At 42.4% G+C, this 21,889-nt stretch overlaps 1 protein-coding gene across 3 annotated transcripts; it reads right to left on the reverse strand.

Moving 5' to 3' along the window:
- Positions 1 to 1,613: 1,613 nt before the first annotated feature.
- On the reverse strand, positions 1,614 to 21,372 carry SFPQ (splicing factor proline and glutamine rich). Of its 3 annotated transcripts, none has more exons than XM_089478783.1 (13): positions 20,547 to 21,372; positions 15,232 to 15,420; positions 14,821 to 15,122; positions 14,605 to 14,700; positions 13,748 to 13,944; positions 12,784 to 12,868; positions 12,295 to 12,412; positions 12,014 to 12,062; positions 11,808 to 11,929; positions 5,736 to 9,037; positions 2,965 to 3,012; positions 2,055 to 2,120; positions 1,614 to 1,710 (listed from the first exon to the last, which is right to left on the reverse strand). In XM_089478783.1, exons 1-10 carry the CDS (start codon positions 21,261 to 21,263, stop codon positions 8,900 to 8,902), a joined length of 2,013 nt encoding a protein of 670 aa, XP_089334909.1. In that variant the 5' UTR covers positions 21,264 to 21,372; the 3' UTR covers positions 1,614 to 1,710; positions 2,055 to 2,120; positions 2,965 to 3,012; positions 5,736 to 8,899. The 3 variants fall into 3 exon arrangements, with proteins under 3 accessions (XP_089334909.1, XP_089334908.1, XP_089334910.1); XM_089478782.1 differs by having other exon boundaries at positions 12,253 to 12,412; XM_089478784.1 differs by lacking the exon at positions 5,736 to 9,037 and having other exon boundaries at positions 12,253 to 12,412.
- Positions 21,373 to 21,889: the final 517 nt, after the last annotated feature.

A 21,889-nucleotide genomic window follows, 5' to 3' on the forward strand; every position in this document is an offset into this window, starting at 1 on the left:
CACATGCCCTTTCTGAATGGATGCCGCCAGTGGAAGGGACACTGCATCCCTTAAGACATCATTATCCTATTAGAAGCTGAGGCATGGAAGGTCCAGCAATAGAAGGGCATTGGCTCTCAAAATGGTGGCTGCAGAATTTCCAAAATGGTGGGTGACTAAGCAAACCAAGCCCCATCACTTTCTCAAACCTTTGGGGTAGAATTCAGACATAACCACATTAGCACTATACAAAGGGATCTTGTAGCAACTTTGAGGCTAATTTTGCAAAAAGGTGTAGCATAAGCTTTCATAAACTCGGGTTTACTTCAACTGGTTAACTCCATGTATCTGAGGAAGATTAAATCAACAAAAGCTTATGCTACAACCCCTTTTCCCAGTTAGTCTCCCAGGATCTCTTTGCACATCCTGCACACATTTGCAGGGCTCCTTGATGACTTTCAAGGAACCCTTTCACACTGAATTATAGCACTATAGCTCCACTTTACCTGCCAAGCCTTTAGCAAACAGTGTGGTTTGGGATCAGTATCTGGCTTGCCATGCTCTGAAGACTTTTCTTCCCATTTTATATGGCGATACAGAACAAGCAGGACCACAAGTACATTACAGGACAGAAAGGGATTATTTTAGAGGGGTTGAGTTTGGGCCTAAGAAATGCCTGAATTTTCTTGTCAAGGCACCTGCATGAAGGGTCATGTAGTTCAGCTTCTGGTCCTCCCACAGTAGTAAGTCTGCTTCAGCCAGTACATGTGCTTTTCAAAACAGCAGCTGCATCTGCTCAGAGTCCCACAGTGCTGCAAGAACAGTAAGGACTGCTTTCCATCCTGGGATAGAGCACTGACTAGCCTATCTTCCATCCTTCCACTCCGGGAGCCCAAAGAATACACACCAGGGAGTCATGGCTTGCTACCAGCTCCACTGCTGCCATCATGTCAGCACTCAAAAAATATGAATTTGGGAGCATTTCAAAATTTTGAATATGGGATACTCAACCTGTACTATGTGCTTTATATGAGGTTTGAAGGATATGGCTCCAACCTATGTGGACAGATATAGTTTTGCATGGCTGTGTGTGTTTCTCTGCCTTCCTGATTATGAATGAGAAAGCATAGCATATCTGTATGATGCTCAAAGGCCAACTAAAGAACGTACAGCCAAAAAAAAAATCAATCCTGCTCTAATTCATGCACTTAAAAATTGAGATATACTTATCTGAACACTAGAACAGTGAAGAGGAGACAAGCCAGAATGTGTGTGCACAGAGTGATTTGTTGTGTTCCTCCAAGTCATTAGTGACGTATGGCAAACCTAAGAATCCCTCATAGGGTTTTCTTGGCAAACGTCTTCAAAGGGGGTTTACCATGACCATCCTTCCAAGGCTGAGTGTGCCTACTAAAGCTGATTGGGAATAAAGTCCCATCAATTCACTGGAAAATGCTTTATGGGAGTGATTCTAACTATGTTTACTTAGGCAACCAATTCCTGCTCTAAGTAACAAAAAGCATGCCAGCTGGAAGCTTCAAGGTTACTCCATCAGCTACCTTCAGATCTAGTGTGTTTCATCAGTTACAAGGGTACATGCTGTTCATATTTTAAAAACACACACACACTACAGCTTTCACATTTCTGCATAATTTATTGAACTCTGAACAGACTCCTGCTGCTACAATCCTGGGAAACCTCTCTTCTGCATTCAGGACCAGCTTCGTTCACCTGTAAAACCAATGCCCAAATTAGAAATGCATATGCAGGTTAGAGCAATACATACGCATTCATCTGCTCCGACAGTTTGGAGCATCTGAACTTTTGTGCTACTGTATTAATGAGACAACATGCTAAAATTATGCAAACGGGAAAGTAAATATAGTTTCACATTGTTAACACGCTGCAAGAAATAATTATTTGTGACACATTTTCAAATAAAAGCAGCTTTATTTTATTCTTTATTGTCAGTATTGAAGCAGTGTTTTCTGCCACATGTTTCTGTATGCCTCCTCACACCAGTGAACACTCTTTCACACGTTCAAGTGCTCAGTCCCAACTCCTCTTTCTCTTACCTTATCATATAGGGCTTTTCACTCTCCACCATTTTACTTTGCTGGCATCTACAGGCTACATCTTGACTGCAAAAAACAAAGTTTTAATTAGAACATGATTAATAACTAGGCTTGCTCCCACTGAATGGATATTTTATAGTCATAACTGGTTTTATTCTGAAATGCTTTTAAGGCAATGCTTTGCCTTTAGTTTCCATTTATTCTATCCAAAATACCCTACATTTTTATCACCTCATTGGAAACTTACATTGTTAATATTCAGTTTAAGAAAATTGAATGCAAAACAGACATTGAAACATGTTATCCAAAAGAACTAAAGGTATGACACCTGTCTAGATCTGTAGCTGTTGTTGTTATGAACCTCAATTTCTGACACACTGGATTATACCTTACATAGCACCTAGTATTTGTTTATGGTCTCCCATGCAAGCACTTAGAGCTGACCCTGGTTAGCTTCCAAGATCAGATGGATTTGGTGCAGATTTTTTGCTTTTAGGCTGCAATGTTCTCCAGATATACCTGTGATTTTAACCACACACCACTGACATCAAATGAAACTTAACATCAGTATGAGAATCCAGACACGGAAAATCCTAACATATATCATTACAGGCAAAAAGGTGTATTTAACACAAGCAGGACATTGCGGGAAATTGGCCCAAATCAGATCCCCAAGCGTCACTGTCTCTCCTATAGAAATGCTGGGTACTAATAGAGACAGAAGGGAAATATCAGCTATGTCTACATAAGAGATGGCTATGTAACAGTAAGACTGAAAGAATTATTCAAGTCGATATATGATGTCCATACTCTTGGAATGGTCTAATAAGAAACTTTTTCAGTGGAAAATTTCCAACAGCCATGGTTATGTAGCTCTTTCCTCTAAGTCTCTTGCGAGAGAACATCTTACCTCATATGAAACAGCCTTCTGGTTTCATCCAGCTGGTATTACCTTCACCTAAAGGATAAGAACTGAAGTTAGTAGGAGATTGTAGACTACAAAGTTTCTGAAAACAAAGTTTAAGTTTAAGCACAAGAGTTAACTTATGAATTGGTAAACTGAGGGGAGTTTACAAGTTTTGCCAATACAGTCATTGGGAAGTAGCATGGGGCACAAGGAGAAGATGAATGCTTTATTCCAAAGACTGAAACACAGGATAGTGAACAAATGCAACTAGTCTTAATCCTCAACTGCCAAACCTCAGCATAAGGATATTTGCAGCCAGAGGTGTGTCACCTCTTGTGTGCAGATGCAAAGCCATTGGACTCAACTACTTGGTTGCCTCTTGATTTGCTGCCATACATCCCTCCTCCCCATGAAAAAATTAATCCAAAGGCTAGTCCAAATGTCTTCTGAGTCTTCACAATAACAGTTAGGAATTTGTTTCTTATTAGCTCTCTTTCCTTCTGCAATTATTCCTCTATTCCCCCAAACTCCTTTTCAGAAAGCCTCATTAAGGGCATACAGCGAGTGAAAGGGCAACCTTTCCACCTGCAACTCACTCTGAATGGCCCTTAAAAAGGCAAAGACACTGCCAAGCCAGCCAATGTGCCAGTATCCTCAAGTCCACATCTTGGCTTAATAACTTTTTGCAAAACAGAAGGAAGGAACACGTTTTTAAGATATAGTAAGACCAATTATCTTCTTCTCCATCACTAACTGTATTTGCAACCATCCCTTCCCACATCTCATTGTGGTAGTGTTCAATGCCATGTCTGTCTGCTGGAGGTTTGTATACACCACATGGGCTTTCACAGGCTCATGCTAATGCAACAATCCAGAGTGTGGAAAAAGAAATTCCCCATTCTCCTCCAACCCACCCAGAACCCACCCTTGCAGCATTTACTTAAACCCACCAAGTGGCATAAAGACAGATCTGCAACTGACCTGTTGATTCCAACTTTGCTAGCTTGTGATGGTGGAAAACAACCAATGGTCCAAACAAACCTAAAAAAGCACAATCTCTTCATGTTGGGCTCCATTTTAACATAAGTGACCACCAGGCCTTCCTGATCAGATGGAAATCATTAGATTAAGCCCCCTTTTTGCTTGGATGCATAACTAACCCCCAGCGTTTGTTGAGCTACTGGGGATGAGACTGGGAAACTGCAGCCAAGAGATGCTTGGCGCATTCAGTGCCATAAATTCTCCCTCCTGCACAAGGATATGAAGGGCTTCTCTCCTGAAAACACCAGTCATCGGAACCAAGGGCCTAGCAGATTACGCATGATGTATTCTGGCACCACACTTCTGAGCTCTGAAGTCAGCTTTGGTAAGAATCAAAATAATTCACAAACCAGAATGGAAATAAAACTTAAAACTGGAATACAATGCAAGCACTTTTAGTTATTTTTCATGCCACCTGCACCAAGAGGTGTTTTTAGCATACAAGAGTTGCTGCCATTAAAGTTGTCTAATGTAATTCTGTCACTGCAGTTAGGTGTGCGCCCCACAGACTTAATTCCAACTTGTCTGCTCTAAATGAGAACAATCTATTCAAATCCAATTATGCAGAGTGCAGTACTTACTGGTATAGTCCCACACATCACATAAACTTTTGGCATATCAGTCAAAACTGAGTAGACCTGCTTACTATATTTGTACACGACTAGTATACAGTTACTCAGCAAAGATATAGTATTTTGCTTTATGAAAGTTCACAGAGGTTGTTGTCACTAGCTTTGGAGGTGTAGCTTTGTTTCAAAATAACTAGTCTTGCAAAGCAGATACTATTCATACTGAAAGATCAAATGCACACTTTCCTCTATTAAGATACAGCCTTATCCAGTTCAAGACCAGATTGTTACCTGGAAGATTCACTGCTGAATCCTACTTATCAGTAAGTCCTTTATCTTAAAATACAAAACCTAGGTTTAATAAAAGCATACTTCAGTCCTAAGTAAAATAAGGCTAATTCCTGTGAGTTGGCCAAGAACCAGATGTAATACTTTTAAAGAAAGATAATTACTGAAATAGGTAGCACAACAAAGCCAACAGACCTGGAGGGCAATACATGTTAGGTATAAGACCCCATTATGTATTTTTCCCATCAATCAAGTAGAAAGAGCTAGATTATTATTATTTTGGACAAGGTATATGAAATATGAGAAGTGGGAATTCTCAGTTCAGAGTACCATTTGAACAAATGCCACGTCCATCATCCCACAACCACCCAAGCACATTATGTAACTGATCACCAAAGTTACAAAAATACCACTCCCCAAACTTCAAGCTTAACACAGCAACCATTTATTGCCCAGAGCAAGTTACCAATGCATTTATCAGTCTAGTCAAGAAGGGATGTAATGTGACTTTTGTCACAAATCTAATATGCACTAAAAAGAGCACTTATTCCTATGCATAACCAACAGGACCTTGAGCAGTTAAGGTATTTACAAGTTGTACTCCCTTTTCCCTCCCACTGAGTTCTAAGAGTATCATTGGCACACAGCAACGATGGAAACAATATGCACGAAGAAATCACGGGTCTGAGGCAAACATCTCAGCATCACAGTTAGCTTGCCTAATTCTGATTGCAAGTTAGGCCTCAAATCTAAGCATTATACAGTATTGAGCAGTGCTGCACTGAAATCCCATGGTCAGAAGTGTGATGCCAGAATACCCCCACAGTAAGTTTTACACAGAAAGTCACCAAGTTAGATTATAGTGCTTTTACCTACCTGTATGCAGGCGACAAAGAATCTTGGAGCAAGCAGGAATACTACATCCAGGTCCTAATGTCCATTGCCACTTGTGGTACTACGTTCCTCACAGTTATGCACTGCAGAAATGCTGACTAAGTGCTGTTACGTAGCAGGCCACTACTTTTAAACAGTGTCAAATTGCAGTCTCAAAACTCCAGAAAAAAGCACGCTGCCACAAGTGGTTGCCAAGAAGATGCCAAGGGTTTTTTAAAAAACAAAGATACCACAAAATACGCACATAAACAGAAATTCAGTTGTTCATTATAACGGGCAAGAATGTGTTTATAGCATGCTGGGATGTTAAAATATGGGAAATTCTTGTAACGTGCACTAAGGCCCTTTTATAAACTAAACACTTAGCAGGTATGCAGAAGTGTAATTTTCAGATGCACCTAAAATGTCAAAACCCCATTTGGAAAAAGCTACAAACTAAATGGAGCAACCAATTCAGTAAAAGCTCAATGAGATTTCCTAGTACCTTGGGCCCATTTCTCTTAAGTCAAGACTACTGTACACATTTTTAAGTGTGTGCAGAACAACACCTGTGAAGTACAGGAGCTATCAATATCTTCTGTAGGTAAGCTATTAGTATCTTCTGTAGGTCTATTTCCTTTGAGATTTCATAGTAGCCTAGTTGTTTTAGACAGAATGAAACAAGAAATGAACCTTAGGAAGGTAATGTGCCCATCAGCCTCCTTCACTCTTCAAGATTACAGTACTACAAAAGAGCATGGTTTAGGATATGTGCCAGCATCCTAAGGAAAAATGGCATGTAATCTGAAAAATAAACTGAAAATTAGTTTCCATGTCCAGAGGCCCCACCACTATCAATCTCAGGATTTCCTGTTTTGGATGTTCAATGAACATCCCTTTAAAAAGACCAACAAAAATAACCTCTAACACCCAATGACAATAATTCAGCTTCAGAATCCACTGAGTTGTAGTACAAGGGTTTCTCCACATTAGTATCCAGCTGAAAAATATGTAATTTGATTTTTTCCCTAGTTAAAAAAGTAGGTGGTTTCATGGGTAATAACTTTTTGAAGCTTCTGGGAATGTAGCTCAATCCAACCACAACACTAGATTAAAAACCAAGCATCCAGCAACTATGACCATCAAGTTTACCAGCATTCTTGAGTTCAAATGTTTGCTTAGCACAAAACTTTGTACTAACAAGTTTATTTAGTCAAAGTTCTTAATAAGTGATGGCACCAATAATTGTATCCACTCAAGTTGGAAACACTTTACAGTCCATTCTTCCCAAAACAAAGTAAGACATTTAAAGTAGGGGTGGGGAACCAGAGGCCCAATGCCATCTATATCCATCAGTGTAACTTCATGTTGGAGGAGAAAGCCCCTGCAATGGGGAACAATGAGAAACAGCCAAAATGGATTGAGTAGGGGAGAAAAAGAAGCCCTCTGGAAGTCATCTGTTTGGACACCGAGGGAGTGAAGACTATCCATGAGTGATAAAGGGGATGGCTCTTGCCCAGTTTAGGTTCCAGATATGCCCACAATAACTTGAGGCTCCCATATAGATTACAAAAGGACTGCAGTTCCTGAAAGGAAAAAAAAAAGGTTCCCCACCTCTTATTTAAAAAATTAAAGGCTATATAAGACTCAAAATGTTTACATGAAAACATATCCACAAATAAATGCAAAATGGGCTCCAAATCCGGTTGATATTTTCATCAACCTATTTTTATATACTGGGAAACTGTGCACCCAGCATTTCAGATATCATAAGGCCATGGAGTCCAAAACACTGTAAATTCAGGCATGTTTTTAATATATTAAAGATTCAGCTCTCCTACCATATTCAACACAAGTTTATACTATATAGCTCAACCTACAAAACCTCCAATTTTAATTGTATTTATGCTTCTAAGCGTAAGGTTTTATCTGGCAAACTACTACAGTGCAGGACACTATGCAGTTATTTTAACCCTGAAGTTTCAAAGGATATTTTTGTTTCTATACTCAGATGCCCAATTTAATACAGAAATTAAAACAAACATGCCCCCCCACACTTCAATGCTTTTAGCTAAGCATATTAAATACTAACAATAAAGTAGACCAAGCAGAAGCTATATACTGAGCCATATTAAAGAAATGTCACACTGAGCAACTCTTTGAAAGATCAGTATATGCAAGCCATGTTATGACTTATGGAACCTGGAATGCAGGTGCTCTTTAAAATCCTAGCAACTAATGCTACCAAATGTCTTCCCCTTCTCCCACTGCTTGAGTCAGGTCTGAAATCTCAACTATGTGGCTGCATAATCTGAAAGTAAACTAGAAAGTTAAGATTTTACAGTTTCACTCTGCTGCCTTACTACAAGGCAATGAAAGTACCAAGAACCTAAACTCAAAATCTATGCTTCAACCTCTGTAACACTAAGCCCAGTAGTTTATTCCAAGAGTGAAACTTCACCTATAAAGCAGGATTTCTCAAGACTATCTGATGTGAGGAATGTCAATGGATGGAGGGGATAACATGCCTGGGACCAATATCATATTTATGGCCACTGGCTAGGCTAGTACTGTTGTTGTTTTTCTTTCCTAGAAATTCACAATAGACTGGCAGCTCATGGCTTGGGGACCTGAAGTGGTCCACCAATCACCATTTCTGAGCACTGCTGCTATGAAGTCATTTCATACACAAAGTGAACTGTGTCTCAGTAACACCGACTGTCAGGTACAGCATTTTATATCATGGCAGCATCCAAGCTACATTGTGTAATACACCAATTAGACCTCAAGTGACACTGCACACTGTAAATGTGGCATATTTGTCCTGTACACTTGCAACTGTGAACGGCATAGTTTAAGATATAAGAATAATTGCTACATGTAGTCTATTTATTTTAAGCACAGTAAAAAAAGTTTACAGTTGGGAATTCAAATGGCACACGGTACACTGCCATCAAGGTAGGGACGTTATACATCAAAAAGCTAAGTTTTGAACACTGCATTACATAATTAGATTGTTTTTTTTTGCCCAGACCACTTACAAATTCTAGGTCATTAAGTTTCTAACATCCATAAAAACGTAGCTTTCTTACTAAAATGCAAGAATTAAAAAAAAGGTAGTGTCTAAACAAGACAAACAAAAACTGGAATGGTAATCTACATCACATCTAAAATCGGGGCTTTTTGTTTGGGCCTTCATATTCTTCTCTCCCTCTCCCATAAGCTGCTGGAGTTCCAGGCCCCATTCCTCTAGGGCCCTGGCCACCTACAGGCCCCGCACCTCCCTGTCCAAATCGTTCAGGGCGCTATTAGAACAGTATTAAGAGTTCATTATGTGTAGTTGATGTCCATGTGTGTTAAGTATTTATTTTAGAAGGTTCCGTAGTCAACGTTCGTCGATACAATCACCATTGAGTCGATCCACAGGTACCGGGAACATAGAAAGGAAAAAAGGGTAATTTAATAATTAGTTTAATTTAATACATGCCTTGCGGTATGTTCCCAACTTGATCCATTCTCAAATGTCTGTTTCAGCAAACAGATACTCCCTGAAGTGCTAAAAAATGCAAGCATTAGTATAGGCTTGGACCAAGAATCCTTTCAGAAAGGAATTCCGGTAATTTGCCACAATTACTTGCTCATCTGTGCTAAAGTGAAAAGTTGTCAGTCAGCAAGTAAACCTAACCAGCAGCTAGGTTCAGCTCCCTCAAGCATTAGCCCTCTCATGTAAAGCAAATGACTACTCACCGGTGAAAGGTATGAGACCATCTCTTTTTGGGATGCTAAATGCTACAGTCTGCTTAGTTAGATGCAGAAGTCTGAGAGCAAAAGTCATTAAAAGATTAAGAAGTACAAGAAAAGATGAATCTATTGACACATTTACCTAGCCAAGACAAAAAGTTTGCACAAAACAGTGCTTTTAAAAATTGTTCCACTGCACTACAGAATCTATGGAGGCCTCTAACTTCACCAGGAGGATTTACAAAAAGTCCACTATGATTTTCAGTTACAGAATACCTTCAGCTGGTGTCCCATGGACACACAAAAGCTCAGCCAGTCTATATATAGTAAAGCAGACCAAGTTAACTTGCCAATTTAGTTGCTGTCCCTTTCGTTAAATTACTGGACAGAAAGAATAGTGATCAAAGATTTTGACATTAGCACTGTGAGGTGAGCACGACCATTAGTTTTATTTTAAAAACTACAGCCAATTCACTAATGTGAAACTCGTCAGACTGAATGTATGAATCCCTTAACCAGATATCCATGCAGATATATTATGTGAAAGGCTCATACACTCCTTTTCTCCCCACCAGTCCCACAAATGCCTCGATTCTACAGTGCTTCTGCCATAAACATCACTGATATCAAATCATTGCATGAGCCCATCACTAATTTGCATAGGTATCCAATCATGGAGTCACCAAGAGTCTGGAATGCCTAGAAAATATCAGGCTATCTTATCAGATCTCCTCTAACAACTGGCTTACAGTTATGAGACTGCCATTTTAAACTGCCAAAGGCCAAACATTAAGAATGAATAGGTTATAAGGTTCTAATGTTACATTCTCCTGCAAGTGAAGCAGTACAAGTTTGCTAGCAAAATACTGCTCACTGGAACATCGTGCAAACTTCTCCAGTTATCACCAGTTCTACGTGACTGAGACTTGCAACCTATTTTACTTGCTATGTTTACACTGTTAATTCTGAAAATATACATCCAGAATTTACAAATTGGCTATCTCAATAAAAGCCTAAAACTGATTACAGACTCGCTTAAACAATGCAGTCACAGCCATTGGACACCATCCTAAGAATTAGTACCTGGGGGGAAAAATAAGATTTGTTGCTATGAAAAAGTGACACCTGAGCTACATGTAGCTCACCTGAGGAAGCAAAAGGTTTCAATGCAGAGATCAGCGTTCCCCACCCCAGACACTGTGTAATACCATGTGTTACAGCACACTTTTAAGGTAAACATACCACCACACCTGCACTAGCTCTAGATAGTAAAGGAGTGTTTACCCATTGAGCACTGGTGTGTTGCCACTACATTATTAAAAGCAGGCCCAGAACCACATCACACATATAGTGTGAATACAGATTATTTATTCAAGCCTGTAAGTACACAGTATGATGTCAAATTCAACATTCATGGAGAATGGGTTTTTCACCAAGAGCTCCTAGATAGGATGGCTATAGTGAAGGATTCAAAGACAGTATGCTCCTCCACACCAGTTGCTGCAGCGGAGCATCTTGGCACCGTCAGCTGCCTTAATGTCTTACTTGTGGGCATCCCAGAAATACCTGGCTGGCCACTGTAGGGAAGTGGATATTGAGACTAGATGTTTCTTTGGCTTGATAAAGCAAGCCTTTTTCAGACAGATAGTTTATGCAGTATCGAAAGATGACCAATTGATTAATTATCCTTTTTGAAAGTCAACGAACAACTTATTCAGTACGGAACATTAAGAACTTGCCCACCTGGCGTGAGAACTCCTTTCTTCTGAGTTCTATAGCAAAAGCCAGCATATACCAACAAGGTATACTATTAGCATATGAGTACTCACTACCATCTACTTGACTAATCAGCTGTGTTAGCAAGAATGTATTGTTTACACAAGATGCAGTGATCTAATATGGTTGGAAAACTGTCCCCACCAATCTGTTTCATAAGTATTTCATGTTTATTCCTGCACACTACTGTTGAGTTAACAAATCAAGACCACTTGGACTCTTTAAGCTAACTCAACAACAAGAACTTTTGTTTCCCCCCCTATCAGATTATAGGTATCCACAAAATTTTATTAAGAGTTCCTTCCGAGTTTAACAAAGAACTCCAAACCCACTAACCACAGCAAGTCTGCTAACATCACATCAGAAATGTCTGCTCCAACTTGTCACAAAAGACTAGGCTCAATTTTCTATGGCTCAATTGTTCTTGTCGTTATAAACACTGAGGGGAAAGGGAAGCCTAACTCAAAATGTAAGTCAGCTGGGATCAAGACAATTAAGTTGTTCAAGATTTGCAACATTTGTCTGGAAGTGAAGTCAAGCTGCCACAGGATACATTACCATATCACTCCCCATCATAGAAGTGCTCATAGATGCTTGTCCAACTCCAGGGCTGGTTTCATAGCCAAGGCCAGTTCCACCTCCTAAAGGTGGGAATTTCTGAGCAGCTGTACCATAGGGATCTGTAAAAACAAATCCAAGTAATTATGTACAAGGTAGTTTAACAAGCATTCTTATGTGTAAGAGTAACTAAAAAGCTTGTTTACCTCCCATGTTCATGGTGCTGGTGCCACCCATTCTCATGTCTCTCTCCCTCTGTAAAAGCAGAAGTAGTTTTAAAAAACAAGCACAAAATTAAAGACACTATACTCCACATATACAAGATGGTATCAATTCAATGCACCCAAGGTTTATATAAAAAAATGGGACGAATTATTTTGAAATTCCAAGTACAGAACACTAACGGTATCTTAAATTCCTAGGGATCAACATGAGATGCAAGCACCTGAGTAACCAGACTACTGGGATTCTTCCAGCCCTGACTTACAGGGTCCATGTAACCCATTCTACTGTAACTTTCTTCTCTTTGTCTTCTCATTTGTTCTTCCATCTCACGTTGGCGGATCATCATCTCTTCTTCCCGCCTACGACGCTCTTCTTCCTGTCTGAAAAATTACACTATATTTAGATTTCTGAGCATTGCTGACTTGCATTTCTGGGGAATTGAACATAAAGCTATTTAACATATCACAGTCACACACTGCTGGGCCAAAGAAGAAACCATGCTCTCCCTGTAATTAAAACATAAGGCTAGAATTGGCATCATTCTGTACAGTAGAAAACAGCCTTGTATATAAACTCACAAAATTACTAGCCAGCTTGCACTTGGAAGAGGAAACAAAGAGCACAGAGAGATGAGAAACTTTAGTGCTCTTCATGAGCCTCCTTTATTTGCACACCCAATGCCCTTGTCTGCCTGAAGCATTTGGGTTAGCAATAGTTATGATTACCAAGTAAGTGCTTAAATGTAACTTACCTTAACTGTATTTCCTTGCGTTTCTGCATCTCTTGATTATGAAGTTCTTCCATACGCCTGAGTTCCTCCTGTCGCCTCATGAGATCTGAAAAATTGTTTTGATGTTTGTTTCAAACATCTCAATAATCATGGCTTATCAGTACCCTACTCATTATTTCAAAATACAATTCAAATGCTTTATAGCTAGTTCTGAATTTATGGTTGGGTGAACAAGTTTCTGGAATAAAAATCCAACGAAGCAACCAACTGCCAAGCATTCTACTTTTCAGACCCATTTTAAGATGTACACCTGTAGTGAACTATGACAGGTTGAGTCTGCCTTATCCAAAATGATTGGGACCAGAGGTGTTTTGGATTCCAGATTTTGAATTACCTGTACTTGCATATACAGGCATTTTGTATCCACAAGGGCTCCATTGGAGACTACTACTATCACCTCGATAGCAATACACATGGGACCCAAATTTCCATTATTCCTAATGGTGCACGTGCAATCTCATTGGTGAACACCAATCGCCATTAGGAATGGCAGGGTCATCCTCGGATGCAGAGAGCCAATCAGACAAACATAAAATAGCTTGGAGATGGGACTCAAATCTAAGCACAAATTTTAACCTATGTTTCATCTATATACCTCATACACATAGCCTGATGCTAATTTTGTACATGAAATAAATTTTGTGTACACTGAATCATCAGAAGCCACTATTGTCAGCCACCCACATGGACAATTTTGGAATATTTCTGATTTCAGAATTCCAGATAATGGAGAATCAACCTGTAATGAGTTTAAAAGCAGATTTCTACATTTACTTTTAATATGTTTATCTTAATTAACACAATAACTTTGAGTATTTTCAGAAAATGGCATCAGTTTACATCAACCAGAATGTGAACAGAAGGGAATATTGAAGGAAATTAAGCAAACCATGCACTGAACAGATAAGGAGTTATTTCTAAGTACCTTGACGCAAGAGGTTTGCCTGGTGCTCATGATAGGCATCTTCCATTTCACTTTCCAGTTTATCCTTAGCATCTTTCATGTTTTTCTCCACCTGATCTCTCTGCTGTTTCTCCATTTCATCCAAAGATTTCCATCTCTGAGAATACTCGAACTCAAAAGTTCCAGGCTGGGCAAATCGTGGAGGAGTCTCTCTCTCCCTGGAAATTCAATTGAAAAGCCAGTTAACACTGACCACTATACTTGCTTTATAAATACTGTCGGCAGTAGTGTCAACGAATACATAAGTCTAGGAAGTGTCCAGATGTGTAGAAGCTGATGCACAAGCGTAATGAAACGGAAACATTAATTTAATCTTAAAAGCTCTAATTTAAAAAGAAAACCAGAGTAGTTCTGGAAAGATCAATTATTTGAATGGCATTTTAAAAAGTCCAACAGAGATTATATGATCCAACCCTGATTCTTGCACACATTTGTTGACACACACCCCCCCCCCCCGGGTTGTTGTTTTTGAATTAAATCCAATATTAGTCTCAATTAGGATAAACCCACTGGGTTTTGCTTTCTACTTTTAGGAATGCAAAAAATATGTTTTTAATAAGAGATTTTATAGTATTATACATTGTCATGGCATGAAGCATATATATTCCTCCATTTAGAATAACTGAAAGTTTTTTGTAAGCTTTCCCCATTCCAGAATGGCCACTTCATGCAGAATCCCAATATGGCAAAACATTATATTTTTAATTCTCTTTAACACACCCAAACTGACAATCTACTAACCCAAACCAATTGGGAGATTTATCTTCCCCACCAAAATTAAGTTTATGCAGATCATATTTATATTTAAACATACTTACTTTTGATACATTGGATTTTTCTGAGCCAGCTTTTCTGGGAGACCATCTTCATCATCCAGCTGCTCAAGAGGCTCCACAATAACTGGTCTTGGAGTACTAGAAATCACAGCAAAAAATCACTATAAATATAGGCTTACAGAACACATCAAGTTATCTAAGCACTGAGTCCACTACATATGACCAGCCAAGCTTCATTAAACAGTGAAATCTACTCACGTAGTCAGAAGAAAGACACCTTCTGTGCAACGCTCAAATGCTTTTCGTGCTGCAGGCTTAGATGCAAATTCAACAATGCCTTTTCCTGTGGATCTACCGCGATCATCTACAATCACGATGGCTCTTTCAATTGGGCCAAATTGAGAGAAGGCTTCCTCCAGCAGTTCATTTGAAACATACGGGGAAAGATTGCGAACAGAAAGAGCAGCAGCATGGGTGGCAAAACGCACACGCAGCTGCCTTCCTCTCATAGGGATATCGTCCAGTTCTGCCTTTGCAATTTCAGCCAGAGCTCGGGATTCCTATTGGTGGGAGTAAAACAAACATTAGCTTCTCTGTAAGTCTTTTCACATTTTCAACAAATGAAGGAAATGAATCTTTAGCATAACAAACAAGTACTGTAGTGCTTACCAGCTTAATAAAGCCAAAACCTTTTCCCTTGTTGATAAAGACTTCTCCAGGTTCACCATATTTAGAGAACAACCTCTTAAACTCATCTTCAGTAATATCAGCAGGTAGATTCCCAACGAAGAGACGACAACGTTGAGTGTATGTCTTCTCTCCAGGTCGTCTCAGAAGTGACAAATTGGCTTTAAAGCCCTAAAAGGACACACAAACAAAGACTTAAATTTGCTAAGCCCCACTAGACACATCCACTTCATATACTTCAGAAATAGGAAAAGCAGATATGGTGCTACATTTTCTTATGCAAGCAAAGCACACTTCACTCAATACAAGCATTTCAGGCAGGCGTGGTCTGTCCTACTTTCTCACTGTTGAACTACGTTAAAATTTTCCATTCACAGTTCTACTTCATAATGAACAGTCTGTAACATACAATCCCTACAAGACCTACTATCCCACAATAACCTCCCCTTTCATATTCCATGTACCAGTTTGTTGTTTATTCACACAAAGGTAGCTCTCGTATACCCCCACATCGGCCATCTTTGCTGAAATTCAGAAAACCTTTCTGATCACAGACCCACTTGAGAAACAATTGCCGTGTACCCAATATACTGAGCCGATTTACTTTTCCTTTCTGAAAGTGGTGAAACCAACTTCCCACAAAATCAATTAAATTTTAATGACTTCTATTGCCAGACACTAATCACTCAATCCTATTATGTTTCACTCCACAAAAATTGTATAAAATATAATAGTGCTAATACTGACATTCCATTCTGTTTTGAAGGAGTTCACTTGCAAGACAAATACACTTTCATAACCTAACCCAGTGTTGCCAATCTCACAGCCAGTCTATAAATAAAATAAATCACTGAATACACTGCTCTGCAATGTATTTTCACCACCAAAGTGAACACTACATAGCTCTTTTGATAACTGAACACAGCAGTTAAGCAACACAAACCAAACCTTATTACCTTCCATGGCAGGCTGTCATTAGTCACTGTTAGCAAATAGGCAGCAATGAACAAAACCCAAGGGTTTTGGTCTCTACTCATCATATAGCTCACTAATAGCCCACGCCTATACATGACCAGTTCCATCAAATTCAGTGTAACTTAATCCCTGCACATGACAGCAGGATTGAATCCTAACCAATCACAGGGTTCTCAGCCTAAAAGCCTGCTAGGTTTCTTGTAAAGATGAATGGGATGCATGGGACCATAGGCCCCAGAGCTCCCTTGGAGAAATATACACACACATACACACACACACACAAACCTCTCAGATTGTTTTGTGTAGGTTTTTCAGGCTATATGGCCATGTTCTGGAAGAGTTTATTCCTGGCATTTCGCCAGCATCTGTGGCTGGTATCTTCAGAGAATGCTGGCATGGAAGTGAGTGCGGTATATAGATACTATGGCCTGTTACAGACTGCAAAAATAAAGCTGCTTCAGGTCTCTTTGGAGGTATGCTGTTTAAATGATGCATGCATCCAAAGAATCCAGAAGCTGCACCAAAGCTGCACTCCGGTGCTTAGGAATGGAGTGTGGCTTTGGTGCGACCTCCGGACTCTTAGGACCCAGGCATCATTCAAATAGCATACCTCCAAAGAGACCCGAAGCAGCTTTATTTTGGCAGTCTGTAACAGGCCTATGTGACCCTTGGTTGAGAGGAAGTGATTTCTATGTTAATCTGTGTATTGTTCAGTTATTGAATAGCAAGGCCTCAGGGTGGGAGGATATGCAAGAGGATTTGTGTCTGTTTAATTAAGAGATCCATTGTTTGCTGGGGAAACCATCTTAGGTTAATTTAAAGCCAAAGACTTTGAAAATTTAATAAGCCTTTTTGCAGTGCTACTCAAAACGGGTTTGTGCAAATGTCTGGAAATGACAAGACTACAAAAACAACACAGCAAAAGTATTTCAACAACTCTTGGCACTGCGGAAACTACCTGTCCATCACATGGGGCAGACTGAGAAGTGTTCCTGTATTCATTCCAGCTCCTCCTAGGTATTTTATATCCTATGACAGTGTCACCACAGGCTATAAACAACTTGAAGGGTCTAAATACAGTGGTCCCTTGTCTTACGTGGGGGATCAGTTCCAGACGCCCCTGCGTAAGCCAGAGAAACGCACATGTTCAAGTCCAATTCAATTGAATGGGGCTTGTGCCTGTGGGTGCATGAGAGCACATGCGCCGTGGGCACACGCAACATTCTTTCTCCCATGCAGGATGCCGTCTATGGGGCACCTGCCTATAGTGCAGGAACACTGTACTCTGAAGGCATCAGATCCAGTCTGATCTTGGAAGCTAAGCAGGGTCAGGCCTGGTTAGTACTTGGATGAGAGAACACCAATGAACATCAGGTGCTGTAGCCTGTTTTTCAGAGGAAGGAAGTGGCAAAACCACCTCTGAGGATTCCTCAAATTCATGGGGTTGCCAAAACTTGACAGGCAAAGGCAACTTGAAGGCACTACATAGCCATTCTACCAATGACGTTTTAGGCGTTGTAAAATGCCTTTTCTATTTCCTTCCATCAACAACACAACAACCCTTTTAGGCACTAATGACTGAAAGTGTTGACTAACCCAGGGTTTTGATGTAAATTCATGCTTCGCAGTCGTGCTAAAAATCAGGGCTGGGCAATAGTAAAGGAGCAAAAGCTTTTTACAGGAGGAGGAATAACATTAAGAAAAAATATCTGACTCCGGAATAGGACAAGAAGCAACCCCCAAATCACCACTACTCCCCAGCCCTGCTCAAAATGGAGGACCTTTGGTCACCCTAGCCCTACCAGCAGCACTTCTTCTTTCCCATCCGCCCTGCTTTCCCCTCCAGAAAAGAAGTGATTCAGAGTAATCCCATTTCCTAACTGCAAAGGAGGATGGGGCACTACAAAATAGAGGCCATTTCAGAGAAAAAAATTAGAAGACCTGACCAAATTAAAAGGCTAGAAACAATCTTATAAGGAAGCCCTGGTAAAATGCCGGTCCTGCAGCAGTTCACAGCCACATGGTTGTGAGTTGGATCCCAGTCAGGGCTCCAGGGTCCACTCAACCTTCCATCCTTCTGTAGGTCGCTAAAAGGAGGACCCAGCCTATAAGGGGCAATTGACTTGCACATTCGAAATTGCTTAGGGGGTGCTTAAGTGCACTGATAAGCGGTATGGAAATGTACTTGCTATATTGTGCAATGTGAACCTATGTTTCTTAGCTCTGCTCAAACAAGGCGTAGTAAAAAAGCAATCTGTACTTGCCTGCACAGAAACCATACTTGCCCACAGAGAATCACTGCAGAACACTTACCCAATGATTCCCCAATGTATACCCCACAGACTCCCTATGGGCAAGTATGGTTTCCCTAAGGGCAAGCATTCCTCAACAGTTCTCTAGGGGCATCTAATAATAATAATTATATGATTTATTTATATTTCCCACCTCTCCCTGCAGTTTGAGGTGGGTTTACAACAGAGCAAAACTACAAAGTGCAAACAATAATGTGTTATGCTATCCCTTTACAGCCCCCCGCCATTACGTAATAGCAAAATACAGTAACAGCTTCAAATAGCTATACAAGAAATTAAAAATGCATAACAGCAAATAATCAAAGCTTAACATAGCATAACAATTGATAAGACAATAACCCAACTCTACCCCAACAGCAAAATAACAATCAATGTATTCCACTGTGATTCTCTATGGGCAACCATCCCCCAATGCCCCCCTATGGGCAACCATCCCCCAATCCTCCCCTGTTGGCAAATATCCCCCAATGCTCCCCTGTGGGCAAATATTCCCAGTGCTTCCAGGGAGCCCTGGTGGCGCAGTGGTTAAATGCCTGTACTGCAGCCATTCACTCAAAACCACAAGGTTGCGAGTTCAAGACCAGCAAAAGGGCCCAAGCTCGACTCAGGCTTGCATCCTTCCGAGGAGGGAGCTAAAATGAGTACCCAGACTGTTGGGGGCAAATTAGATTACTTGCTAATTAGCTTACTTGCTGTTCACCACTATGATCTTTGGAATAGCGGTATATAAATAAAACAAATTATTAATTAATTATTCCCTGTGGGCAAATATCCCCAGTGCTCCCCTATGGGCAAATATCCCCAGTGCTCCCCTATGGGCAAATACCCCCAGTGCTCCCCTATGGGCAAATACCCCCAGTGCTTCCCTATGGGCAAATATCCCCAGTGCTTCCCTATGGGCAAATATCCCCAGTGCTCCCCTATGGGCAAATATCCCCAGTGCTCCCCTATGGGCAAATATCCCCAGTGCTCCCCTATGGGCAAATATCCCCAGTGCTCCCCTATGGGCAAATATCCCCAGTGCTTCCCTATGGGCAAATATCCCCAGTGCTTCCCTATGGGCAAATATTCCCAGTGCTTCCCTATGGGCAAATATCCCCAGTGCTTCCCTATGGGCAAATATCCCCAATGCTTCCCTATGGGCAAATATCCCCAATGCTTCCCTATGGGCAAATATCCCCAATGCTTCCCTATGGGCAAATATCCCCAATGCTTCCCTATGGGCAAATATCCCCAGTGCTCCCCTATGGGCAAATATCCCCAGTGCTCCCCTATGGGCAAATATCCCCAGTGCTCCCCTATGGGCAAATATCCCCAGTGCTCCCCTATGGGCAAATATCCCCAGTGCTCCCCTATGGGCAAATATCCCCAGTGCTTCCCTATGGGCAAATATTCCCAGTGCTTCCCTATGGGCAAATATTCCCAGTGCTTCCCTATGGGCAAATATCCCCAGTGCTTCCCTATGGGCAAATATCCCCAATGCTTCCCTATGGGCAAATATCCCCAATGCTTCCCTATGGGCAAATATCCCCAGTGCTTCCCTATGGGCAAATATCCCCAGTGCTTCCCTATGGGCAAATATCCCCAGTGCTTCCCTATGGGCAAATATCCCCAATGCTTCCCTATGGGCAAACATCCCCAATGCTTCCCTATGGGCAACTATCCCCAATGCTTCCCTATGGGCAAGTGACACTGCGACTGACCTTAGCACCACTTCTCAAAATGGAGCCCCTTTCGCAATGCCTCCAGACACCCCTCCCCTTCGGCCCCTCCTTCCTCCCAGCCGTGGCCACGCCCCTTCCCTCTCCTGTCTCCGCCCAACAGCGCCGCGCCTGGCGCGCATGCGCACTCTCAGTATCCAAAATGGCGCCGCCGGGGGCGGAAGCAAAAGAGGCGGCGGCGGCGAGGAGGAGGAGGAGGCACAGCCAGGCCGCCATTTTGTCTCGAGAACTCCTCGCTGGTTTTCTTTTTTGGGGGGGGAGGGATTGGGAGGCAGAAGCCTGAACGTACCTCAGCGTCGGACACTTTCTCCCCTCCGGCGCCTTGCTGCTGCTGCTGAGGAAGAGGAGGCGGCAAAGCCGAGTGTTGCTGTTGTTGGTGCTGCTGTTGCGAAGGGTGCTGCCCGCCTCGCCTCTCTCCTCCGCGGTGCTGCCCTGGCCCCCCTCCTCCTCCTCCTATTCCTCCTCCGCTGCCGCCTTTGGGTCCTCCGCTTTGCGGAGGCTTCAAACCGCTACTGGGACCTCCGCTGCCGCCGCCTCCTGCTCCTGGAGACTGACCGGGGCCTTTCTTGGCTCCTGTTTGGCTCGATGGAGGCGCCGGCGGCGGCTGCGAAGGCGGAGCCGCAGTCGCGACGACGGGAGCCGAAGTGGCGACGGCGGAGGACGAGGAGGAAGCAGCCGCCACCGCCGCCGCGGAAGAAGCCGGAGGTTGCTGGTTTTGGGTGGGTCCTCCGACCGAAGAAGCCGCGCTCGAGGAGACAGAGACGGAGGCCGCGGAGGAAGGAGGGACGGAGGTCGCCGCGGGAAGCTTCGCCGGCTCCGGTTTTTGGGGGAGGCCCAAGTGGTGGCTGCTGCCTCCGACGCTTCCACCTCGGGTTTGTCCCACTCCGCTCGGCGGAGGCGGCGAGCGGAAGTCGTGGTTCCCCGGGAGGCCTCCGACTCCCCGGCCTCCGCCGCCGCCTCTCCGGTGGAAGCCGCCTCCGCGGCTCCGGAAACGGTCTCTCGACATGGCGAAAATGGTGGCGGTTGGAAGGGGCTCCACTAGGAGCGGGTCGAGACGAGATAAAATGGCCGCCGACAGCGAGCGAAAGACAGAGAGGAAAAAACGGTCTCGTCTCTGCCTTTGTCCCTCCTTTATATAACTCTCCCTATCCCCGCCCCTCTTTCACCTCCTAGACTCCCACCAATAAGGAGCGCGCTCTCGCTTGAGTGATAAGCCACTGGACCAATCGGGTTTTGCAATCTCTTCCTAGAAACAAGGTCCTCCCCCGGGCTTCAGCCAATGGGAAGCCTCGATACAAGATAGGGAGGATTTTGTCACCAATGAGTGCGGGGTGTGGGTGGAAGGTGGGAACGTACGTCGGTCCTGATTGGTGCGTTTGGTCAGCAGGAGGCGTGGCTTGCTGTTGGGTTTGGCCAACGAGGGCGCTCGGTGGTGCGCATAAAGGCCTTGCTGGCTGCAAGGTGAGGCAGAGCTAGGGCTGCCACGTGGTTTCTCCACTTATCTATCAGTGGTCACCAAACTGTGCCCTTTAAGAGTTTTGGACTTCATCTCCCAGAAGCCTCAGCCATGTTGGCCAATGGTCAGGGATTCTGGGAGCTGAAGTCCAAAACTCTTAAATAGCACAGTTTGGG

This window comes from Sceloporus occidentalis, unplaced genomic scaffold (assembly GCF_023333645.1).
Source record: "Sceloporus occidentalis isolate IW3139 unplaced genomic scaffold, rSceOcc1.0.p SCAF_13, whole genome shotgun sequence".
Lineage (NCBI taxonomy): Eukaryota > Metazoa > Chordata > Lepidosauria > Squamata > Phrynosomatidae > Sceloporus > Sceloporus occidentalis.

Coding starts and splice junctions, on each gene's coding strand:
- SFPQ (XM_089478782.1), bottom strand. CDS start 21,263: ATGTCGAGAGACCGTTTCCGGAGCCGCGGAGGCGGCTTCCACCGGAGA. Junction 15,421..20,546: donor AGAAAGTGTCCGACGCTGAG/GTACGTTCAGGC, acceptor GTGTCCTTTTAG/GGCTTTAAAGCCAATTTGTC. Junction 13,945..14,604: donor AAAAATCCAATGTATCAAAA/GTAAGTATGTTT, acceptor TTGAATTTCCAG/GGAGAGAGAGACTCCTCCAC.